Source organism: Triticum aestivum, chromosome 1D, assembly GCF_018294505.1.
Source record: "Triticum aestivum cultivar Chinese Spring chromosome 1D, IWGSC CS RefSeq v2.1, whole genome shotgun sequence".
NCBI lineage: Eukaryota > Viridiplantae > Streptophyta > Magnoliopsida > Poales > Poaceae > Triticum > Triticum aestivum.
In genome coordinates this window covers 496,781,042-496,798,798 of record NC_057796.1, presented here as the reverse complement: position 1 = coordinate 496,798,798, position 17,757 = coordinate 496,781,042, and the positions used below count along the sequence as shown (strand labels likewise).

At 46.2% G+C, this 17,757-nt stretch overlaps 2 protein-coding genes and 1 pseudogene across 2 annotated transcripts; all 3 read right to left on the bottom strand.

Moving 5' to 3' along the window:
* Nucleotides 1-330: 330 nt before the first annotated feature.
* Nucleotides 331-1,273, bottom strand: LOC123179726 (uncharacterized). Its single transcript, XM_044591599.1, has one exon. The coding sequence runs from the start codon at nucleotides 1,158-1,160 to the stop codon at nucleotides 570-572; it is 591 nt and encodes a 196-aa protein (XP_044447534.1). The 5' UTR covers nucleotides 1,161-1,273; the 3' UTR covers nucleotides 331-569.
* Nucleotides 1,274-8,333: 7,060 nt separating this feature from the next.
* Nucleotides 8,334-9,312, bottom strand: LOC123179725 (uncharacterized). Its single transcript, XM_044591598.1, has one exon. The coding sequence runs from the start codon at nucleotides 9,193-9,195 to the stop codon at nucleotides 8,605-8,607; it is 591 nt and encodes a 196-aa protein (XP_044447533.1). The 5' UTR covers nucleotides 9,196-9,312; the 3' UTR covers nucleotides 8,334-8,604.
* Nucleotides 9,313-16,368: 7,056 nt separating this feature from the next.
* Nucleotides 16,369-17,351, bottom strand: LOC123179724 (uncharacterized; annotated as a pseudogene).
* Between the last annotated feature and the right edge of the window lie 406 nt (nucleotides 17,352-17,757).

Here is a 17,757-nt window from a genome sequence, read left to right as displayed (position 1 = left end):
GACACCACCAGCTTTGGAGGGTATGTCGTGATTAACTCCAACAAGCCCAAGGGGGGGCATGCGGCAGAAACGCCACCCTAGTTTGATCCCGAGATATGAGGTTTTCCTCAGAGTTATCCAGGTGGCTGGAAGGGCGAACACCATGCGTAGACGACATGTTCAAGGAGAAAGCGGCACCCGAGGGCGCTGCCGTCGTCTGCCTCGGTTAACAGCCAACAAACGGAGAACACGTACGGAGCTCTAAAGGTGACAGAGATTTCTAGCTAGAGTGCATGATTTTAGATGTAAGTAAAAATCATAGCCAACGAATTTATCTTTCACTCGAAGAAATGGAATGCACAATACAGAAGAGTTATCATATATTGCAAAAACAAACTGGAAACTGACGCCAGTTCAGGCAGGCAGGCAGCCAGGCATTGGACCAACAGCTAGCAGGCCATGCAGGCAGGCATGATTATTATACATGCATAAAGGCAACATGAGCTTCCTACTCCGCTCCCAATTCCATTGGACCATTATTCATATGCATGCGATATCAATATAAGAGCAAATCACACCGGCTGTCCTCTTCAGTTAGAGTTAGGTGATGTTGTTTTGTTGTCAAGCTGTTGCTTCCTAAAATACGCCCTCCTCATCAACAGGTCATCAGTGACACGAAAATCGCCAAACACCCCACCGATTTGGCTCTGTGCGTTGCATTCCTCGACCGAGAAGTTGTCCGAGCAACAATCTCCGTGACATTTGCTCTTTTTGTCAAATTGCTCAAAGAAGCCCGCGTCGTTGGCGGTTTCGAGCGTCGCCAGGAGCGTCTTGATGTGCTTGGATAGTACGGCGAGGTCGTCGAGGCAGTCGGTGACGCATTTGGAGGGTTTCTTGATGGCCTTGGCGAATGCGGCCGCCTCCGCCGCCTTCTTGGCGACGACTTGGACTGACATTGCGATCACATCCTTCACTTGAGGCGTCCTGACATCCAGGTTGTTTAGTAGCAGATGGGTGCACTCAAATTTGTACGAAGCAGTCGCGCATGTGGCGTTGATGGCTTCAATGCTGGGCCCAGGCTCTGGGTCCGACCGGACAACTGCAGGGGCAACAGCGATGGCGACGGCGATGATGATGGCAAGCAGAGCCGAGGCGGTGTAAGGCAGCAGAGAAATGGCCATGGTAGTCGATGAATGGATGATCTTATTGTTGTATGATGGATATATTTGGTCAGGTGGGTGGGTGTGTGCGCACTTGCAGCGAGAGAGCAAATTAGCTAGCTGGTGTTCCCCTTCTTATATAGGCATACACATACACCAGATAGATAGATAGATAGATAGATAGATAGATAGATAGCACCGCATGCATGCTTGCTTGCTTTTGGACGCCTATTTTTAGTAGCTCGGCCAATTTCAGCGCAGGCAGTTGAGAAGGAGCTACCTAATTTAGTTGTGGCCATATAACAATCAAAATAAAATTTGTGGCCATGGATCCATCGACTTGTTCTCCCTACCTAATATAGAATTATAGATAGACGACAAGCTTGCTGGCTAGATTATCTTAATTGTTTTTTTCCTTCAACCCTTGCTATGTGTCTGCAAAACAAACTCCGGCTCTATGTTTATGTTTAGAATACAGACAGAATACAGCTCCCTCCATCCGGGTTTCAAGGCCCAAGAGCCACCCAGCCGAGTCTCTTTTTTTTTACTAGAGTAACCAGAACATAAAGGCGCACGTTGCTGTGCCCGTTCGTCTTAAGGGAAGAACAAGTGACAGTGAAATTTAAATGGTCTAAAACTAAATACTTGTTCGAATTCCTGGGTGCGTTCAAAGGTTTAGGTGGCGGATTGCACAAAATCAATGTTCAATGGGGTTTCTGGACAAAATATCAATGCTCCATGTACGTCTATATACCATGACAATTATAGAATAATGAGATTCTAGCGCTTTCACATAAAAACCAGTATCACATAGCATAGAATGAGAACAGATAATTTTACAGCCGTCGTTTCAGGTTACTTGCTCAATATTGACAGTAAATGGTCCATTGGGTTGGCATGAAGCGCAACATCCAATCCTCACTTCCATTCAAGAGTTTTGGAAGAAAGTGCACAAGGCAAGATTTAACCCTACTTACCTAAGCGAACACACCTGATTATTAACTAACACCACCTCGAAGTTGAATCATTGTGTTATGATTAATTTGCCTGAACAATGACATGATTTAATCAAAGTAGTAAAAGATAACATGGTAAGGGGCGAATGGTCTTTGCCCCGCATTTCCTATTCGATCAAAGACCCCAAGGTTGGTTTATTCACACATACATTTTCTACTGATATTTCTATCATTCCTATGGCCATCAAAAACAATATCCTATTTTCCAACCTCCTCCATAACTTCTAGCACTGATTGAGGTGTACACTTATTAGGGGTGGGCTTGTTTCATGTAGATTAATGGAGAAGTAGAGAAAAAATAGTACCTAGAAATTCTTTGCCATGAGCTTCAGCTCTTGTAACCCACTTTCTAAGTGTTCCTTTTATTTGGTACATGTTCTAAGTACCAATCTTAAGAAAAATTCATTCTGCAGAAAGTACGACCAGACACAGGAAGCTGCGTGGGTACTGGTGTGTCGATCTGCAAACCAAGACATGAGCAGTAGGACAGTGGCACCATAGACCTTTTCCCATTCGAGTTACCCATGTTATTCCCTTCCTCCTGTCCCAACATCACTGAGAAGTCGATGGAGTCTCCGCTTATAGTTTGCCAATTGGTCTCTCAATCTGTCATGTAACCACTCCCTCTGTAAACTAATACAAGAGCGTTTAGATCACTAGTAGTGATCTAAACGCTCTTATATTGGTTTACGGAGGGAGTAGTTGTTTATCAATCGAAGTGAAAATTATTAATAAATTCCTAAACCAAGTTCAACAAACCTAAAGATGTGCTCACCAATTGATCTGTCCTGGTGCCCCACCACTCGGACGAGCTCGGCGTCCTCCTGATATGAAAATGATGGGGCGGATCCACATGGACTCAACACGAGTCAATCTATGTAAGCTCTAGTCATACTCGATGAGAAACCACTCCGTCACACCAATGCTTAGTGTCACTGCCCTCCCGCACTGGGTGCGAAATTGTGCAACGGAATAGGTCCACGGGGTACCCACCAGAACAGCGTCGCGTCGCGTCCTCCACCCCACTGGTCATGGCGAGTTCTGTGACATGCCCTTACGGACAACCACACCTCCTCGCCCAGTCACATTTGTCGCTCGCTACCTTACTTCATCTTCGGTGCTCGCCGGTCATGGGGATGGCAGACGTGAGGCGAACGGCGACGGCGATGGTGGATGAGCAGAGAGGAGAGGAAAGGACATGGCTTCGTGGGTGCTGGTGGGGGGGATGAGAATAGACGTTTAAACGGGCTACTCAAACCAGTGCACTAGTCGTATGCAAGATCCCGGACAGACAAACCACGGCCGGCCTAGCTAGTTCTGCGGAGCAGCGGCCCAAAAGGCAAATGAAGACGCCCATAGAACGTACTATGGATGCATCGAACGGCCAGCAACATCGAAGCATTGTGGAGGCTCCTAGCTAGCTCAGTTTTACTGTTTTGTAATTAGTGGGACCAATCTTGCATGCTTAGCTGTTTTAAATGCTTGGAAATTATTACTCCCTCTATCCCAATATAAGTGTCTCAACTTTGTATTAACTTTAGTGTAAAGTTGTACCAAGTTTGACACAGTTATTTTGGGATGGAGGGAGTATTTCCCAACAATCACGGGGGCGCTGTATATATCACTCAAAGGCTCAAATGGCAAGTTACATCACGGAATACAACGAGAGGAGAGGTATAGGCACCAAGACACTGCAGCCTCCCTACTCATGGGGTCCTTAAATCTGAAGGATCCAAACGTAAAGTCTGCAATAATGTTGCGACGAGTATCTATGGGAGAGTGTAGCTCGTTGCGAAAGACACGAGCGCTCCTGGAGGCCCGGAGCTTCCAGAGGATGGCGAGGGCGACAGTGGGCCAAATGTTGATGTTGAGGCCGACCGGCGTTGTGGTATTCCAAACGAGGTTGATGGAGTGAGGTGGTTGCAGCCCCAAGAGGGACCAGACCTGTGCCGCGCGTCGGCGAAGGATGGCGAGGTGCGTCGCATCCTCATGAGTGATGTCGCACTGCGGACAGTCCGAGTCAGAGGAGAGATGGTCTTGCGATGTAAGTTCGCCATCTTGCTAAACCTATCACGACAAAGAAGCCAGCCGAAGATCTTGTCCTTGGTAGGAGCCTTGGATCTCCCTTTAGTGCCGGTTGCATTACGAACCGGGACTAATGTGAGCATTAGTCCCGGTTCGAGCGTGTAGGGCGTCGGGAAGGCATTAGTCCCGGTTCAAATGGGACCTTTAGTCCCGGTTTGAAACACGAACCGGGACTAAACACCCTTTAGTCCCGGTTCGTGTCTCAAACCGGGACTAAAGATTAGACCTTTAGTCCCGGTTTAGACACCAACCGGGACTAAAGGGTGCGATGATCTTTAGTCCCGGTTCGTGTCTCAAACCGGGACTAAAGGGGTTCTGAAATTTGTTTTTTGTTTTTCCATTTGTTTTCTGTTTTAAATTGCTTATATCTTTTAGGATATTTGATGTTTTTGAGTGATTCATTTTGCATTAGATTCAAATTTTGTCTAGTTTCTGTTTGTGCCATTAGTTTTCAAATTTGAATGATTTAAATATGAATTTGTTCAAATTTTCTTCATACCCTAGATTGTGAATAATTTGAGTTTGAAAATAGGTTTCAATTTAATTCTTTTTTCTCCTAGTCACATGTCAGATTGTTGTCACAGTAAGATTTATTTGGTTATTTTTAGAATAATTTAAATTAGGATTTTAATTAAAACAGTACTACTTTCCTTATAAAGGTGTTTTAGTCCTTTAATTGTTGTCTTCAATTATATTTAGTTAAAAATTAGTTCTTTTTGCCACTTTAATAGAACGTGACTCTGGCTTGGTTAACCTTAGTTGTGACTCTGGCTTCGACGGTAGGATTGGATGGACACCATCCCGGACTAAAGGTGTTCAAACTCTACCACCCCCCCCCCCTCCCCCAAGCGTGTATCGCCATTTTAGTTTTGAAAAAAATGAAAGAAAATAATAAAAACTTCAAAAATGAAAATCCTTCGAGTTGTAGTTATGTTACAACATCTACTAGTTAGGAAAATAAAAAAACTTAATTTGGACATGTTTTGCAAAAAAGTGTTATGAAAAAGTAAAACGGCTATAACTTTTGCATACGATGTCGAAAAAAGTATAATATATCAAAATATTCAGCAGGATAATCTGGATCTGATTTGGACGGCCATAGGCCATTTTGCAAATTTTAAGAATCCTGAAATTCTCAAAGGAAAAAATGTTATCCTCAAATTTATGTTTTTTTGAATTTTTGGTCAAACGATGGACAAACTACTTATTCAAGAGAATATTAGTGTTACTAAGTAATTATTGGTTTTAAGAATAATAGTTTCAAACTCAAACGGTGAAACCTGTGATTTCATGCTCAAGTTCAACTCCTAAGGGTTAATCAGATTGACAGCTTACTATTGTCAAGAAAACAACAAGTGCGGACTTGGAAACAAGGGGGATTAGAACTCGGAAGTGAAGCGTGCTCAGGCTGAAGTACACTAGTAGAAAACAGGGCTTTGGTCACAGGGCAGTATTCACATTAGTCCCGGTTCAGTCATGAACCGGCACTAATGTGAGCATTGGTCCCGGTTCGTGCGGCTAAGGCGTTAGTCCCGGTTCACCTAGGCCCTTTAGTCTTGGTTGATGCCATGAACCGGGACTAAAGGGTGCGATGCCCATTAGTCCCGGTTGGTGGCACCAACCGGGACTAATGGGCTTTGAGGCATTAGTACCGGTTCGTGGCACGAACCGGTACTAAAGGTCCCATTTTCAAGCTCTACCCCCCCCCCCCCCGGTGGACCGCCTTTTCAGTTTTAGAAAAAACAAAAGAAAATGATGGAAATGTCAAATAAAATAAAATAAAATAAGTTTCCCATGTGATATGTGGTCTAGTTGTTGGGAAAATTTACAAATATGAATTTCGACTTTATTTGCAAAATCTCTCTGGAATTTGTAAAATGGGCATAACTTTTGCATACGAACTCGGATTAAAAAGTTTTTTATATGAAAAATCATCTACTCGAAAAGCTACATCCGAATATCTTCGAAGTCCACACCTTCCTCTTGCACATACTCTTTGGCTACAAACCTCGCTTTGTGCTTCATGCACCCTTCAACATCTTTCTTGACCTTAAATTCCCACTTGAGCTCCATAGCTTTTTCATTGTTGGGAAGATCCACAAGCTCCCATGCATTGTTGTCGTGGATCGACCTCAACTCTTCTTTCATAGCCTGGCGCCAATACTCCATCATATTTGCGTCCTCAGATTTTGCCGGTTCCTCGGCACTTGATAGACACCATCGCCCACTCCTTTTCACCTTTACCGGGTCAATCGTCCATAGCACTGACATAAGTTTCGGAATCACTCCCCGCATCTGTAGCTTCGACACAGGTTTCCGAATCACGATCATGATGGAAAACTTTTTCTTCCGCAAGCTCGACAATTTCTTTAGTCAACGCTTGAGAATCTGGATCCTCCTCGTCCACCAGTTTACACATCAACATCATGTCACCATCATCTCCTTGCTGGGCAATGAGCGCCTTCTGCTTCGGTGCTTCCTCGCAGTCAGCCTTGAAGTGACCGAGGAGGCCACAGTTATAACACCTCACTTTGCTGATGTCAAACTTTCTCCTCGGTGGTGCAGCCTCATCGTCCGAGTCGGCAAAGTTCTTTCTCGCCGATCGCTGCTTCCCCTTCTTCTTGCTGCTGCTCGTGGATCCGCCTTGCTTTTCCTTTGACAAAGCGACCCACTGCGCCCTTGTGAGCATCACAAGCTCGCCATTCCTCCCGTCCCCAAGACTGTACCGCATCCGCTCATCGTGAGCCTTGTACCGTCCGACAAGATCGTCGATGGAGAGAGTCGCGAGATCGACGCACTGCTCGATCGCCGTGACAATTTGCAGGTACCGGGGAGGGGCTGCACGCAAGAACCATCGGACAACCGAGGTCTCCGTGAGGTTTTCTCCAAGCGCGCGAATACGATTGACGAGAGTTGCCACCCGTGAAGCGAACGCGTCGACGGTCTCATCGTCGCCCATGACCAAAGTCTCATAGTTCCTTAGGAGAGTTTGAAGATTGGGTTGCTTGACGTGGGTGTGTCCCTCGAACATGAGCTTCAAAGTATCCCACGCCTCTTTCGCCGTTTCTTTGGCAATTAGGTGTTGTAGGACATCCATCGGCATCACCGAGTAAATCGCCGACGCCGCCTGCCGATCCTTCCGGTGCTCAGCTCCGTCCTTCTTAAACGCGTCACCTCCTGGGTCGACCGCGTCCCATAGCTCGTTGGCGCGGAGACCACACTCCATGAGGGCCTTCCAGACCCTGAAGTTCTCACGATCAAACCTTGGGTACGACGAACCGGGCACGGCAAGTACTTTAGCCGCGTCGGACGCTTCCACGATCTCCTCGCCCACCATGACCTTCCGTTACTAGAAGATCAACCTTGCTCTGATACCAAATTTTGGCCCAGTCCCAATGTCGAGTACTTCCCAGCGATGATGATACGACCGACGAGGAACGACGATGACGAACGAAGCTTGCTGACGAAGTCGACGAGGTGCTTTACGCCGAGATGCACCGTTGTAAGCTAGCAACACCACGTACTAGCTTGATCGATTCCTTTGATCAACTAGTATCTCACGTACGCACACAGCGGCCAGCCGGCCGGAACAACACAAACGCACGCGAGACTGATGTATTGCCAAAGGCTCGTCTCGAGCCTTATTGCTTTATTGATCAACTCAAATCACGGTGGTGTTACAAGCCAGGGTACGTACATATAAATAGTACTACAGGATAAGCTATCTAGTGCAATCCTACTCCTAGACTAACTCATACTCTAGTACTAATCGGATACATGCTTGTACACGAAGTGGACACCACCAGCTTTGGAGGGTATGTCGTGATTAACTCCAACAAGCCCAAGGGGGGGCATGCGGCAGAAACGCCACCCTAGTTTGATCCCGAGATATGAGGTTTTCCTCAGAGTTATCCAGGTGGCTGGAAGGGCGAACACCATGCGTAGACGACATGTTCAAGGAGAAAGCGGCACCCGAGGGCGCTGCCGTCGTCTGCCTCGGTTAACAGCCAACAAACGGAGAACACGTACGGAGCTCTAAAGGTGACAGAGATTTCTAGCTAGAGTGCATGATTTTAGATGTAAATAAAAATCATAGCCAACAAATTTATCTTTCACTCGAAGAAATGGAATGCACAATACAGAAGAGTTATCACATATTGCAAAAACAAACTGGAAACTGACGCCAGTTCAGGCAGGCAGGCAGCCAGGCATTGGACCAACAGCTAGCAGGCCATGCAGGCAGGCATGATTATTATACATGCATAAAGGCAACATGAGCTTCCTACTCCGCTCCCAATTCCATTGGACCATTATTCATATGCATGCGATATCAATGTAAGAGCAAATCACACCGGTTGTCCTCTTCAGTTAGAGTTAGGTGATGTTGTTTTGTTGTCAAGCTGCTGCTTCCTAAAATACGCCCTCCTCATCAACAGGTCATCAGTGACACGAAGAGCGTCAAACACCCCACCGATTTGGCTCTGTGCGTTGCATTCCTCGACCGAGGAGTTGTCCGAGCAACAATCTCCGTAACATTTCCTCTTTTTGTCAAATTGCTCAAAGAAGCCCGCGTCGTTGGCGGTTTCGAGCGTCGCCGGGAGCGTCTTGATGTGCTTGGATAGTACGGCGAGGTCGTCGAGGCAGTCGGTGACGCACTTGGAGGGTTTCTTGATGGCCTTGGCGAATGCGGCCGCCTCCGCCGCCTTCTTGGCGACGACTTGGACTGACATTGCGATCACATCCTTCACTTGAGGCGTCCTGACATCCAGGTTGTTTAGTAGCAGATGGGTGCACTCAAATTTGTACGAAGCAGTCGCGCATGTGGCGTTGATGGCTTCAATGCTGGGCCCAGGCTCTGGGTCCGACCGGACAACTGCAGGGGCAACAGCGATGGCGACGGCGATGATGATGGCAAGCAGAGCCGAGGCGGTGTAAGGCAGCAGAGAAATGGCCATGGTAGTCGATGAATGGATGATCTTATTGTTGTATGATAGATATATTTGGTCAGGTGGGTGGGTGTGTGCGCACTTGCAGCGAGAGAGCAAATTAGCTAGCTGGTGTTCCCCTTCTTATATAGGCATACACATACACCAGATAGATAGATAGATAGATAGATAAATAGATAGATAGCACCGCATGCATGCTTGCTTGCTTTTGGACGCCTATTTTTAGTAGCTCGGCCAATTTCAGCGCAGGCAGTTGAGAAGGAGCTACCTAATTTAGTTGTGGCCATATAACAATCAAAATAAAATTTGTGGCCATGGATCCATCGACTTGTTCTCCCTACCTAATATAGAATTATAGATAGACGACAAGCTTGCTGGCTAGATTATCTTAATTGTTTTTTTCCTTCAACCCTTGCTATGTGTCTGCAAAACAAACTCCGGCTCTATGTTTATGTTTAGAATACAGACAGAATACAGCTCCCTCCATCCGGGTTTCAAGGCCCAAGAGCCACCCAGCCGAGTCTCTTTTTTTTTACTAGAGTAACCAGAACATAAAGGCGCACGTTGCTGTGCCCGTTCGTCTTAAGGGAAGAACAAGTGACAGTGAAATTTAAATGGTCTAAAACTAAATACTTGTTCGAATTCCTGGGTGCGTTCAAAGGTTTAGGTGGCGGATTGCACAAAATCAATGTTCAATGGGGTTTCTGGACAAAATATCAATGCTCCATGTACGTCTATATACCATGACAATTATAGAATAATGAGATTCTAGCGCTTTCACATAAAAACCAGTATCACATAGCATAGAATGAGAACAGATAATTTTACAGCCGTCGTTTCAGGTTACTTGCTCAATATTGACAGTAAATGGTCCATTGGGTTGGCATGAAGCGCAACATCCAATCCTCACTTCCATTCAAGAGTTTTGGAAGAAAGTGCACAAGGCAAGATTTAACCCTACTTACCTAAGCGAACACACCTGATTATTAACTAACACCACCTCGAAGTTGAATCATTGTGTTATGATTAATTTGCCTGAACAATGACATGATTTAATCAAAGTAGTAAAAGATAACATGGTAAGGGGCGAATGGTCTTTGCCCCGCATTTCCTATTCGATCAAAGACCCCAAGGTTGGTTTATTCACACATACATTTTCTACTGATATTTCTATCATTCCTATGGCCATCAAAAACAATATCCTATTTTCCAACCTCCTCCATAACTTCTAGCACTGATTGAGGTGTACACTTATTAGGGGTGGGCTTGTTTCATGTAGATTAATGGAGAAGTAGAGAAAAATAGTACCTAGAAATTCTTTGCCATGAGCTTCAGCTCTTGTAACCCACTTTCTAAGTGTTCCTTTTATTTGGTACATGTTCTAAGTACCAATCTTAAGAAAAATTCATTCTGCAGAAAGTACGACCAGACACAGGAAGCTGCGTGGGTACTGGTGTGTCGATCTGCAAACCAAGACATGAGCAGTAGGACAGTGGCACCATAGACCTTTTCCCATTCGAGTTACCCATGTTATTCCCTTCCTCCTGTCCCAACATCACTGAGAAGTCGATGGAGTCTCCGCTTATAGTTTGCCAATTGGTCTCTCAATCTGTCATGTAACCACTCCCTCTGTAAACTAATACAAGAGCGTTTAGATCACTAGTAGTGATCTAAACGCTCTTATATTGGTTTACGGAGGGAGTAGTTGTTTATCAATCGAAGTGAAAATTATTAATAAATTCCTAAACCAAGTTCAGCAAACCTAAAGATGTGCTCACCAATTGATCTGTCCTGGTGCCCCACCACTCGGACGAGCTCGGCGTCCTCCTGATATGAAAATGATGGGGCGGATCCACATGGACTCAACACGAGTCAATCTATGTAAGCTCTAGTCATAGTCCATGAGAAACCACTCCGTCACACCAATGCTTAGTGTCACTGCCCTCCCGCACTGGCTGCGAAATTGTGCAACGGAATAGGTCCACGGGGTACCCACCAGAACAGCGTCGCGTCGCGTCCTCCACCCCACTGGTCATGGCGAGTTCTGTGACATGCCCTTACGGACAACCACACCTCCTCGCCCAGTCACATTTGTCGCTCGCTACCTTACTTCATCTTCGCTGCTCGCCGGTCATGGGGATGGCAGACGTGAGGCGAACGGCGACGGCGATGGTGGATGAGCAGAGAGGAGAGGAAAGGACATGGCTTCGTGGGTGCTGGTGGGGGGATGAGAATAGACGTTTAAACGGGCTACTCAAACCAGTGCACTAGTCGTATGCGAGATCCCGGACAGACAAACCACGGCCAGCCTAGCTAGTTCTGCGGAGCAGCGGCCCAAAAGGCAAATGAAGACGCCCATAGAACGTAATATGGATGCATCGAACGGCCAGCAACATCGAAGCATTGTGGAGGCTCCTAGCTAGCTCAGTTTTACTGTTTTGTAATTAGTGGGACCAATCTTGCATGCTTAGCTGTTTTAAATGCTTGGAAATTATTACTCCCTCTATCCCAATATAAGTGTCTCAACTTTGTATTAACTTTAGTGTAAAGTTGTACCAAGTTTGACACAGTTATTTTGGGATGGAGGGAGTATTTCCCAACAATCACGGGGGCGCTGTATATATCACTCAAAGGCTCAAATGGCAAGTTACATCACGGAATACAACGAGAGGAGAGGTATAGGCACCAAGACACTGCAGCCTCCCTACTCATGGGGTCCTTAAATCTGAAGGATCCAAACGTAAAGTCTGCAATAATGTTGCGACGAGTATCTATGGGAGAGTGTAGCTCGTTGCGAAAGACACGAGCGCTCCTGGAGGCCCGGAGCTTCCAGAGGATGGCGAGGGCGACAGTGGGCCAAATGTTGATGTTGAGGCCGACCGGCGTTGTGGTATTCCAAACGAGGTTGATGGAGTGAGGTGGTTGCAGCCCCAAGAGGGACCAGACCTGTGCCGCGCGTCGGCGAAGGATGGCGAGGTGCGTCGCATCCTCATGAGTGATGTCGCACTGCGGACAGTCCGAGTCAGAGGAGAGATGGTCTTGCGATGTAAGTTCGCCATCTTGCTAAACCTATCACGACAAAGAAGCCAGCCGAAGATCTTGTCCTTGGTAGGAGCCTTGGATCTCCCTTTAGTGCCGGTTGCATTACGAACCGGGACTAATGTGAGCATTAGTCCCGGTTCGAGCGTGTAGGGCGTCGGGAAGGCATTAGTCCCGGTTCAAATGGGACCTTTAGTCCCGGTTTGAAACACGAACCGGGACTAAACACCCTTTAGTCCCGGTTCGTGTCTCAAACCGGGACTAAAGATTAGACCTTTAGTCCCGGTTTAGACACCAACCGGGACTAAAGGGTGCGATGATCTTTAGTCCCGGTTCGTGTCTCAAACCGGGACTAAAGGGGTTCTGAAATTTGTTTTTTGTTTTTCCATTTGTTTTCTGTTTTAAATTGCTTATATCTTTTAGGATATTTGATGTTTTTGAGTGATTCATTTTGCATTAGATTCAAATTTTGTCTAGTTTCTGTTTGTGCCATTAGTTTTCAAATTTGAATGATTTAAATATGAATTTGTTCAAATTTTCTTCATACCCTAGATTGTGAATAATTTGAGTTTGAAAATAGGTTTCAATTTAATTCTTTTTTCTCCTAGTCACATGTCAGATTGTTGTCACAGTAAGATTTATTTGGTTATTTTTAGAATAATTTAAATTAGGATTTTAATTAAAACAGTACTACTTTCCTTATAAAGGTGTTTTAGTCCTTTAATTGTTGTCTTCAATTATATTTAGTTAAAAATTAGTTCTTTTTGCCACTTTAATAGAACGTGACTCTGGCTTGGTTAACCTTAGTTGTGACTCTGGCTTCGACGGTAGGATTGGATGGACACCATCCCGGACTAAAGGTGTTCAAACTCTACCACCCCCCCCCCCTCCCCCAAGCGTGTATCGCCATTTTAGTTTTGAAAAAAATGAAAGAAAATAATAAAAACTTCAAAAATGAAAATCCTTCGAGTTGTAGTTATGTTACAACATCTACTAGTTAGGAAAATAAAAAAACTTAATTTGGACATGTTTTGCAAAAAAGTGTTATGAAAAAGTAAAACGGCTATAACTTTTGCATACGATGTCGAAAAAAGTATAATATATCAAAATATTCAGCAGGATAATCTGGATCTGATTTGGACGGCCATAGGCCATTTTGCAAATTTTAAGAATCCTGAAATTCTCAAAGGAAAAAATGTTATCCTCAAATTTATGTTTTTTTGAATTTTTGGTCAAACGATGGACAAACTACTTATTCAAGAGAATATTAGTGTTACTAAGTAATTATTGGTTTTAAGAATAATAGTTTCAAACTCAAACGGTGAAACCTGTGATTTCATGCTCAAGTTCAACTCCTAAGGGTTAATCAGATTGACAGCTTACTATTGTCAAGAAAACAACAAGTGCGGACTTGGAAACAAGGGGGATTAGAACTCGGAAGTGAAGCGTGCTCAGGCTGAAGTACACTAGTAGAAAACAGGGCTTTGGTCACAGGGCAGTATTCACATTAGTCCCGGTTCAGTCATGAACCGGCACTAATGTGAGCATTGGTCCCGGTTCGTGCGGCTAAGGCGTTAGTCCCGGTTCACCTAGGCCCTTTAGTCTTGGTTGATGCCATGAACCGGGACTAAAGGGTGCGATGCCCATTAGTCCCGGTTGGTGGCACCAACCGGGACTAATGGGCTTTGAGGCATTAGTACCGGTTCGTGGCACGAACCGGTACTAAAGGTCCCATTTTCAAGCTCTACCCCCCCCCCCCCCGGTGGACCGCCTTTTCAGTTTTAGAAAAAACAAAAGAAAATGATGGAAATGTCAAATAAAATAAAATAAAATAAGTTTCCCATGTGATATGTGGTCTAGTTGTTGGGAAAATTTACAAATATGAATTTCGACTTTATTTGCAAAATCTCTCTGGAATTTGTAAAATGGGCATAACTTTTGCATACGAACTCGGATTAAAAAGTTTTTTATATGAAAAATCATCTACTCGAAAAGCTACATCCGAATATCTTCGAAGTCCACACCTTCCTCTTGCACATACTCTTTGGCTACAAACCTCGCTTTGTGCTTCATGCACCCTTCAACATCTTTCTTGACCTTAAATTCCCACTTGAGCTCCATAGCTTTTTCATTGTTGGGAAGATCCACAAGCTCCCATGCATTGTTGTCGTGGATCGACCTCAACTCTTCTTTCATAGCCTGGCGCCAATACTCCATCATATTTGCGTCCTCAGATTTTGCCGGTTCCTCGGCACTTGATAGACACCATCGCCCACTCCTTTTCACCTTTACCGGGTCAATCGTCCATAGCACTGACATAAGTTTCGGAATCACTCCCCGCATCTGTAGCTTCGACACAGGTTTCCGAATCACGATCATGATGGAAAACTTTTTCTTCCGCAAGCTCGACAATTTCTTTAGTCAACGCTTGAGAATCTGGATCCTCCTCGTCCACCAGTTTACACATCAACATCATGTCACCATCATCTCCTTGCTGGGCAATGAGCGCCTTCTGCTTCGGTGCTTCCTCGCAGTCAGCCTTGAAGTGACCGAGGAGGCCACAGTTATAACACCTCACTTTGCTGATGTCAAACTTTCTCCTCGGTGGTGCAGCCTCATCGTCCGAGTCGGCAAAGTTCTTTCTCGCCGATCGCTGCTTCCCCTTCTTCTTGCTGCTGCTCGTGGATCCGCCTTGCTTTTCCTTTGACAAAGCGACCCACTGCGCCCTTGTGAGCATCACAAGCTCGCCATTCCTCCCGTCCCCAAGACTGTACCGCATCCGCTCATCGTGAGCCTTGTACCGTCCGACAAGATCGTCGATGGAGAGAGTCGCGAGATCGACGCACTGCTCGATCGCCGTGACAATTTGCAGGTACCGGGGAGGGGCTGCACGCAAGAACCATCGGACAACCGAGGTCTCCGTGAGGTTTTCTCCAAGCGCGCGAATACGATTGACGAGAGTTGCCACCCGTGAAGCGAACGCGTCGACGGTCTCATCGTCGCCCATGACCAAAGTCTCATAGTTCCTTAGGAGAGTTTGAAGATTGGGTTGCTTGACGTGGGTGTGTCCCTCGAACATGAGCTTCAAAGTATCCCACGCCTCTTTCGCCGTTTCTTTGGCAATTAGGTGTTGTAGGACATCCATCGGCATCACCGAGTAAATCGCCGACGCCGCCTGCCGATCCTTCCGGTGCTCAGCTCCGTCCTTCTTAAACGCGTCACCTCCTGGGTCGACCGCGTCCCATAGCTCGTTGGCCGCGGAGACCACACTCCATGAGGGCCTTCCAGACCCTGAAGTTCTCACGATCAAACCTTGGGTACGACGAACCGGGCACGGCAAGTACTTTACCCGCGTCGGACGCTTCCACGATCTCCTCGCCCACCATGACCTTCCGTTACTAGAAGATCAACCTTGCTCTGATACCAAATTTTGGCCCAGTCCCAATGTCGAGTACTTCCCAGCGATGATGATACGACCGACGAGGAACGACGATGACGAACGAAGCTTGCTGACGAAGTCGACGAGGTGCTTTACGCCGAGATGCACCGTTGTAAGCTAGCAACACCACGTACTAGCTTGATCGATTCCTTTGATCAACTAGTATCTCACGTACGCACACAGCGGCCAGCCGGCCGGAACAACACAAACGCACGCGAGACTGATGTATTGCCAAAGGCTCGTCTCGAGCCTTATTGCTTTAATTGATCAACTCAAATCACGGTGGTGTTACAAGCCAGGGTACGTACATATAAATAGTACTACAGGATAAGCTATCTAGTGCAATCCTACTCCTAGACTAACTCATACTCTAGTACTAATCGGATACATGCTTGTACACGAAGTGGACACCACCAGCTTTGGAGGGTATGTCGTGATTAACTCCAACAAGCCCAAGGGGGGGCATGCGGCAGAAACGCCACCCTAGTTTGATCCCGAGATATGAGGTTTTCCTCAGAGTTATCCAGGTGGCTGGAAGGGCGAACACCATGCGTAGACGACATGTTCAAGGAGAAAGCGGCACCCGAGGGCGCTGCCGTCGTCTGCCTCGGTTAACAGCCAACAAACGGAGAACACGTACGGAGCTCTAAAGGTGACAGAGATTTCTAGCTAGAGTGCATGATTTTAGATGTAAATAAAAATCATAGCCAACAAATTTATCTTTCACTCGAAGAAATGGAATGCACAATACAGAAGAGTTATCACATATTGCAAAAACAAACTGGAAACTGACGCCAGTTCAGGCAGGCAGGCAGCCAGGCATTGGACCAACAGCTAGCAGGCCATGCAGGCAGGCATGATTATTATACATGCATAAAGGCAACATGAGCTTCCTACTCCGCTCCCAATTCCATTGGACCATTATTCATATGCATGCGATATCAATGTAAGAGCAAATCACACCGGTTGTCCTCTTCAGTTAGAGTTAGGTGATGTTGTTTTGTTGTCAAGCTGCTGCTTCCTAAAATACGCCCTCCTCATCAACAGGTCATCAGTGACACGAAGAGCGTCAAACACCCCACCGATTTGGCTCTGTGCGTTGCATTCCTCGACCGAGGAGTTGTCCGAGCAACAATCTCCGTAACATTTCCTCTTTTTGTCAAATTGCTCAAAGAAGCCCGCGTCGTTGGCGGTTTCGAGCGTCGCCGGGAGCGTCTTGATGTGCTTGGATAGTACGGCGAGGTCGTCGAGGCAGTCGGTGACGCACTTGGAGGGTTTCTTGATGGCCTTGGCGAATGCGGCCGCCTCCGCCGCCTTCTTGGCGACGACTTGGACTGACATTGCGATCACATCCTTCACTTGAGGCGTCCTGACATCCAGGGTTGTTTAGTAGCAGATGGGTGCACTCAAATTTGTACGAAGCAGTCGCGCATGTGGCGTTGATGGCTTCAATGCTGGGCCCAGGCTCTGGGTCCGACCGGACAACTGCAGGGGCAACAGCGATGGCGACGGCGATGATGATGGCAAGCAGAGCCGAGGCGGTGTAAGGCAGCAGAGAAATGGCCATGGTAGTCGATGAATGGATGATCTTATTGTTGTATGATGGATATATTTGGTCAGGTGGGTGGGTGTGTGCGCACTTGCAGCGAGAGAGCAAATTAGCTAGCTGGTGTTCCCCTTCTTATATAGGCATACACATACACCAGATAGAGATAGATAGATAGATAGATAGATAGATAGATAGCACCGCATGCATGCTTGCTTGCTTTTGGACGCCTATTTTTAGTAGCTCGGCCAATTTCAGCGCAGGCAGTTGAGAAGGAGCTACCTAATTTAGTTGTGGCCATATAACAATCAAAATAAAATTTGTGGCATGGATCCATCGACTTGTTCTCCCTACCTAATATAGAATTATAGATAGACGACAAGCTTGCTGGCTAGATTATCTTAATTGTTTTTTTCCTTCAACCCTTGCTATGTGTCTGCAAAACAAACTCCGGCTCTATGTTTATGTTTAGAATACAGACAGAATACAGCTCCCTCCATCCGGGTTTCAAGGCCCAAGAGCCACCCAGCCGAGTCTCTTTTTTTTT